Source organism: Eucalyptus grandis, chromosome 3, assembly GCF_016545825.1.
Source record: "Eucalyptus grandis isolate ANBG69807.140 chromosome 3, ASM1654582v1, whole genome shotgun sequence".
NCBI classification, from domain to species: domain Eukaryota; kingdom Viridiplantae; phylum Streptophyta; class Magnoliopsida; order Myrtales; family Myrtaceae; genus Eucalyptus; species Eucalyptus grandis.
Genome location: NC_052614.1, coordinates 65,304,881 through 65,312,378, shown reverse-complemented (window position 1 = coordinate 65,312,378; position 7,498 = coordinate 65,304,881). Strand labels below are relative to the sequence as shown.

General features: G+C 40.3%; 1 protein-coding gene across 1 annotated transcript; it reads left to right on the top strand.

Annotated features, from left to right (window-relative positions):
* The first annotated feature begins 5,070 nt into the window (after positions 1 to 5,070).
* Positions 5,071 to 5,688, top strand: LOC120286186 (proline-rich receptor-like protein kinase PERK15). The gene is made up of 2 exons (XM_039310483.1): positions 5,071 to 5,164; positions 5,335 to 5,688. Exons 1-2 carry the CDS (start codon positions 5,093 to 5,095, stop codon positions 5,536 to 5,538), a joined length of 276 nt encoding a protein of 91 aa, XP_039166417.1. The 5' UTR covers positions 5,071 to 5,092; the 3' UTR covers positions 5,539 to 5,688.
* The last annotated feature ends 1,810 nt before the right edge of the window (positions 5,689 to 7,498 follow it).

Genomic DNA, 7,498 nt, shown 5'->3' with positions numbered 1-7,498 from the left:
TCAAGCTCGCTCTCCGGTCTCCTTCTTTTCTCCTGTCTCTGATCCTCCCTTGTTCTGTTTGCTCTGTCTCCTGAAGTTCCGGTGGGGTTGGGAGTGAAGGGCGACTCTAGAAACAATCAATGGCAGTGGACGACCGTTTGGAGGGGTCCTCTCTCCCTCGCGCCAGTCCTCTCTGTGATTGGTGTGTTTTCTCTCGCTCGCTCCTCGGTACTCTCTCTGTGGTCTTGATTTTTTTGTAGTGTCGATTCCCCGATTCTCCCCCCTTCTCTGTGCTGTTGCCTTCTCCGGTTTTATACCCGCCCAGCAAGCGCGCATGGCCTTTGCGACTGCCAGTTTGCCGGCCGAACTACCCCTCCGACCCGCGGATCACGCCGCTCACCTGCCACCGATCCCCTTGCTCCCTTTGTTGATGCCCCATTCTGTTCTTCTTTGCAGTCTTGCAACGAAGATCGACTAACGCAGAGGGAGACGGCCAGCTCGTGCGCGGGCTGGGTTGAAGGGAAAAAAAAACCAAGGTGGGCCGAGCCTAGCGTGAAGTAAAGAGGAAAGGAAATGGAGGAATGGGCCTGCTCAAGGCTTGTCCGAACTTGGCCTAATTGCCCCTCTCTTTTTCATTCATTTTTTTAATTTCGAAATTTTCTTGTACTAATTTTTTTTTGATAAAAACTTTTGATTGATTATAAGACTAGTGACACAAATTCTCCTAATGTCTATGTGTGATGCAATTTTAATGAAATTTTTTTTTTGTTGAGGGGTTGGAAATCAATCCCTAATTTTTCAATGCAATTAAGAAACTCTTAAACAAATCGCCAAAATTTAAGTGTCAACAAGTGTGGATTTTGATTTCCTCGATGCTTTGTGAATGTTAATTTGAGGGAAAAATTCAATCTTCTTCAACTTGAACAATTCCGTTCTGACTCTACAGAAACCTATGCTGAACTCACTGCTTATTTCTATTCGAATCTTAGTTTCTTGGATGCGAATAGATTCTCTTTTAGTGTCTAAGATCAGGACTATGTGGTGGATGTAGATATGTTGGCTGATGTCATTAGGGTTGAAAGAGGGAGATATCAACCTATCAATGTCTCAATTGCTCGTGCTACGTTGGAACTTGTTAAGGATAGAAGGACAGAGGAAAAGATTTCCTACTTTAGGATGAGCGCATTTAACATTCTGCTTCACAAGATTGTCATCAATTGCCTCAAACCAAAATCTACTTCAAAGACTGATGTTTCAAATTCAGAGGCAAAGCTGATGTATGCCATCATCACTGGGAAAAAGTTTTCTCTTCCTCACACTGTTATGTTCCACATGTATAGAGCAGTGGTGAAGGATAAAGGACAACTTCCTTATCCAGGTCTTGTGACGAAGTTATTCAGACATCTGAATATTCAGCCTCCACGAATTCTTTGTACTCGATCTTGTGATCATATGGTGGTAGGACTAAAAATGGTGACTAAAATGCGTCTGAAGGAACTAAGCAAGGCGTTGGAGAATTCAAGAAGAAGACCTCTGTCAAAACTCATCAAATCTCTTCTGCAGCAAAAAGAAAAGGGAAGGAGCCCATGGTTGCTCCATCCAAGAAAAGAAGAGCTCTCATCGTTGAGGATGAAGATGATGAGGAAGACATCACCATTTCTGCTACAGCATTGAAGAACCTGAGTCGTTCTGTTCCAGAATCTACGGAATGACAAGAGAAAGACTCAAAACAAAGGACTGGAGAAAGAGAAGAGAAAGAAGCAGAGGAGAAAGAAACAGAGGAGAGAGAAGAAGAAGAAAGAGATGCTGAGAAGGAAAGAATTGAAAAAGAAGAAAAAGAGAAAAGAGATAAAGAAGAAGGAGAACATGAAGAACATTCTTCTCCACCCGGAGGCATGGAAACAGGGGGAGATCATGAGAAAAGAGGAATGTCCTCATATCCTGCTACCAGTGAAGGAGTCAGTCGCTCTCCAGCAGATCCAGAGGACATTTATGCCTCTCAATTTCCTGAGGAATGACATGATGTTTTTTCGCCAAATCTGCGTGATTATGCTGATCTGTCATCGTCTGCTTTTACTCAATCTAATCATGCCGAAGCTAGTACGCGAGACCAATAATTCAACAGATTTTCGCAGAATTCGGATGTTCTCTTGGAAATGCGGGGTCAAATATATGCTCTGGGATGCGAAGTTCAGAATTTGCAGAATGTAGGTCAAGCTTCTTCAGGTTCCTTGAATGATCATATCCAAGCCCTTTCTCTTCAAATTCAGGCTAATGCTAAGGGTGAGGATGTTGCACAACTGAAGGAGGAATTGAAAAAGCTAGAAGGCATTGTCCAGTCAATGGGAGATTTCCAGCCTGTTCGTATTCCCAAGCAATCTTGACTCTATTCCATTTTCATCTCAACATTTTTATCGACAAAAAGGGGAGAGATGCAAGATTTGAAACTTTGACTTTTTAAACTTTTGGATTGTTTTGGATTGTTTTGATGTTTGACTTGACTTTTGTGTCTGGATGAGGACTGAATTTGGGATTTAGATTTGACTGCTTATATTGCTTATATTAAGTACTATTGATATCTTATGAATGGCTTTACTCACATGCAAGACTAACCTATTTTCTGTGGTTGTAGATTCTAGTGTTATCATTAAGCCATTTATCTTTACAAGATATCCATATTTGTTTGAGTAATATTTTGTAGGTCAAAGTTATCCAAATCTGCAGAAAAGTTTTGTCACCATTAAAAATGGGGAGATTGTTGGAGAAATCTTCGTAAAGTGTTTTGAAGCTGACAAAACATTTCCATCAGTCTAGTCTGAAGATTTGCAGACTCTGATATTTAAAGTCTGAAGACCTCCGGACTGCCAGACTCAAGACTCAAAGTCTATCCTCATTGACAGTTTATAATCCGTTGAAGAATGTCTATCCAAAACTGGATGTTTCATTAAGGATGTGACCTTATCGACTGGAAAAGATCTCTTGGCTGGATATGACATAATGGAATCCTTTAATTGATCATGATTGATTCGGAGATTAAAGATCCGATGATTGGCGAAGTATTCTTGGAAGGTTCTACTTATGGAAACCGAGATCCTGATAGTATGGGCGAACAAGATTGATGGGCTATTGACATGTTCCTTTAATAGCTCGAATGATCTTCCTAATTGATTCCGTCCAACGGGTAGATTGGAGGAATTCCTTTGGTAAGTGCCAACGGGTATGATGGCATAAAGGAGTATATAAGGAAGACGTTTCAGTTGTTCAAGTGTGTGCGCGATAGAAGAATTCCAAAATCTGAAGCTCCTTGTTCTTAGTAAATTCATTTGAGCGAAAATCTTGTACGCAAAAAAGAGTCTATATTCGTGAAAAACCTTGAGGAAGTGTGGTAGAATATCTACACTGTGGAATCAAGGGAGAACTTTGATGTAACATCTCTTTTGTTCATAGTGAAATCCAACTGGTGAGCTGTCAGTGCGGAAGAGTGGACGTAGGCTTGGAATAAGCCGAACCACTATAAACCTTGTATTCAATTTTCTCTTCCTTACTCTCTGCTTTACTTTGATCTTAATACGTTTTCGTTAACGAAAGGAGAACTTCTTTCTATTGTTTATTTCGTATTGCTCACTTAACACGAGAAATTATTATACACCTATTCACCCCCTCTCTAGGTGCTTATACTAGCTATCTCATAAAGAAACTTATTTGATAAATTTAAAAATGGAAAATTGATTATTTCCGACCTCAATTACTTAACTCTCAGTGCAATTGGATTGCTGAATTCCGAATGCTTGTCTCTCTTAGATTGCAGATTTCGGATTCACAAAATTTATTTCTGAATCAAATCGTTGTGTGTCTAGGCTGGTGGGAACCATTAGGTAAGACTTGTTGCGTTTGTATTTTGTTTGTATTTTGATTCAGAGGACGGGGATGTGAGCTGATTAAGTGGCGTTTGGTAACGTTTTTATTCCCAAAAATAGTTTTTTGTTTGGAAACACATTTTTCTATCTCTATTCCTAATAACAATTTCCGAGCATTTTAAGGCGTTTAACAACGGTACAAAATTTCTATTTCCAGAACGTAAATGCATTTGGTATGATCCAAATATTTTTGTGACTTAGAATTTCTTTTAATTTATTAATAATCTTATTACATTTTTCTTCTTTTCTTTTCTTTTCTTTTTTTCTTTTTCTTTTTCTTCTCCTTTCTCTAGCGGTGGCCGGCCTTGGCCATGGCCGGCCGGTGACTGGCCGATGAGGGCCGGCAACATTTGGCCGATCGCCGGCCTCTGGGAGCCTCGTCGGTGGCCGGCAAGCTCGGGCGATCTCACCAAGGCTGGCTATCAACTAAGGGGAAGAAGAAGAAAGAGAAAAAGAAAAAAAAAAAAGAACAGAGAAAATGCTTGTTTCTTGAGTTTTTCTCGGAAACAAGAAGTAACTTTTTTGTTTCTTATTTCCGTTCTAAATCTATCAAAAAAAAAACTACCATCGTTTTTGTTTCATTTTTGTTCCAGGAACAAAAAAATAGAAACAGGGAACAAAAAAATAGAAACATTTGTTCCCGAGCGTTACTAAACACATCATAATCTGTCTCATATGCTTCCAAATGTATGTAAAATGAGCCATTGCTCGCTACTTCACCTAGTGCTTTATTTGTTAAAGCACAGTTTTCTAGGTACTTTGATGGTTTTTCCTTTTCTTTTATGGCTTGACTAGTTCAATAATGTTGAAGTACAGTTCATGTTCTTCCCTGTAGTTATTTGGCTCCAGAATCCTTCTTGAGTGGGGAACAAACGAAAAAATCAGACACTTTCTCTTTTGGGGTCGTCCTCTTGGAATTGATTACCGGCCGCAGACCTGTGGGCTCAACAGATCATTCTGTGAATGATACATTGGTTAATTCAGTTAGTCTCGCAATTCTCATGTTCACGATCATAGCCCAAGCTACCTTACTATGGGAGTCCGAATTTGATGTTTATAGTCATCAAAGTCGCAAAATTGAAATAGAATCATTGTCATGATTTACAGACGAGGACTTATCTTACACAAGCTCTGGAAGATGGAAACTTCGACTCTCTTGTGATCCTTGGCTGCAGCACAATTATAACCCCAGTGAGATGACTCGAATGGTGGCCTGCGCTGCTGCTTCCGTGCGTGAATTGGCGCAGTGTCAACCAAAAATGAGTCTGGTAATATTTCAGTGGCCGGAGCTTAATCCTTCTTTTGTAGATGCGCACTTGCTACATCCATGACTAATGAAAGCTATTTTTGTTCGAGGATTCATGTCTAGTTGATTTAGGATCCGTTAGGTTATCTGGAAAAAGGAACTCTGACAATCAGCTTTTGAAAAATTATGTAGATTGCTCGAGTCCTCAAAGGGCATCAATCTGCTGCTGACCTTGATGATGGGACCGGAGCCGGGCCGAGTAACCTTGACCTTGAGGACGGCAACAGCAATTACAGGGAACCTACAGGTGGATATGGCTTGCCGTGTCCATCTGGCTCGAGTAGCGAGGGTCCTAGCTGCCAAACAGCCCGATATCTGGAGATGGGGAGGATGTAGCTTACATGTCGTGGCTTGAATAGTTTCTAAACCTCCTTGTTTTTCACATTTCACCACGGATGGCAAGATAGGCGAAGTAATTCATGGTGGAACACATAGATAAGTTGTATGGTTTGGTAGCGTCACTCTGTTAAAGTTGTTAGTATTTTCCCGCACCGACGTCGACGAAATTGACGTTGTGTGCTGAACTCAGATGTAGATGTTCGTTCATTTGGCGTAATAGCAAACAAAATTTAAGTTCGAGCTGGCCCCATTCACCACCGAAAGAGGCAAAAAAAAAAAAAAAAAAAAAAGAGCATCGAAAAATGTAAATAACAGATAAACGGGAACACCCTTGTTAGGGTCCTCATGATTTGTTTAATGGGAGGAGCAACCGCCATCGACCAAGATCTCTTCTATTCGATGGTGGAGTGTAATAATAGCAAGTAACGCCAATTGGAGCGAGTAGGAAAGGAAACGAGAGGACGAGCCAGTGATACTGGCAAACTCGAGTGCCGAGTGCCACGTGCCGTGCAAGGGGTGCAGAGGACCTAGTGGGGTTCGCACGTGAATCGTGACGTAGCAAGAGGGCTAAAGAGCGTCGCACACGAGCAACGACAAGGAGCAGAATGACGTAGGAAGGCTATGGTAGGACTAGCAGCCGAATCCAGCGTGTAAAGCCAAGTCACAGGTGAGGGGTGTCAGTCGTCAGGTTGTCCGAGTCCGAAGTAGTTGGAGTCTATGTAGCACCGACACAGACACAGACACGCGACACGCGACGCGACACGACACGACATTTATTAAAAAATAAAGAATTTCGACACGTTATATATTAAATTTATTTTATATATAAATACATAAATAAATAATAATAAAAATAGCATAGAATTAATTTACACGAAAAATATTAAATAATATCATTCATTATTTTAATTTATTACAATAATACACAAAACTTAGAGGAAAAAAACATTATTTAAAGAAAAATGTTGAAATGATATTTTTAAATTTATTTATTTATCATATATAGCAATTTTTATTACTTCTTTCATAATAAAAGAATTTTTAAAAATAAAACAATTCTAAAAAACAAAACTGAAAAAAAAAAAATTGGTCCCGTGCATGTATATTTATAGCAATTTTATTACTTTTTTTATTACTTCTTTTGTGTATATTTGTATTTTGACCCCTAAAGTATTAGAAATTTTTAAAATTGACTCCGTACGTGTCGGAATCGCATGTCGGAATTCTGGACTCGCGTGTCGGAGAGAGTTGATCACGTGTCGGATTTTTCGACACTCGTTGACCGCGTGTCGAGACGTGTCGGAGCGTGTCGGACACGTGTCGGAAGATCGGACACGACACGAAAACTTCCAAAGAAAAAGATCCGTGCTACATAGGTTGGAGTGCGAGAGGCATCCGTACGCAACGTGCACAAAAGTCCGTAAACGAACCTACGACGAGAGAGTTATGACGCTATGTGGAAATCCGGGTTTGACGTTGCGTTGCGACTGATGCTTAGGTCGTGACATTTCATTATAACATGAACTCAATAAGAACTATCATATCGTAAGAATACTGATTGACGTGAGATGTGCTACAAAACAAAATAGAAGGGAAATGGTCCGTCTGTCCTAAAATTTCATTTCCCAATTATTTTGGCTTCCGGTTTCATCCCTTTTTAGCCCTGGGTATTGCAAAACCACACCACTTTGGGGTTTATATCACAAAATAGCAATGATGAGCTCGAGCACATCCTCTGTCCAATTTTGCTTGCTTTGTGTTGTTAATGAAACCCAACATTGGTCCCAATGTTCTTTTTTTGCTCAATAGTCCATACGATTATCATCAACTCTAAAGGTGGACTTTGGCAAAAGTTTGTGAAGAGGCTCCGAGTTTTGAGCGAAAGCATTCAAGTCGCTGCTTTGAGTTTTCGGATTTGAGCTCAAAGGTGAAACGATAGCTTAATTTCGAGCTATTG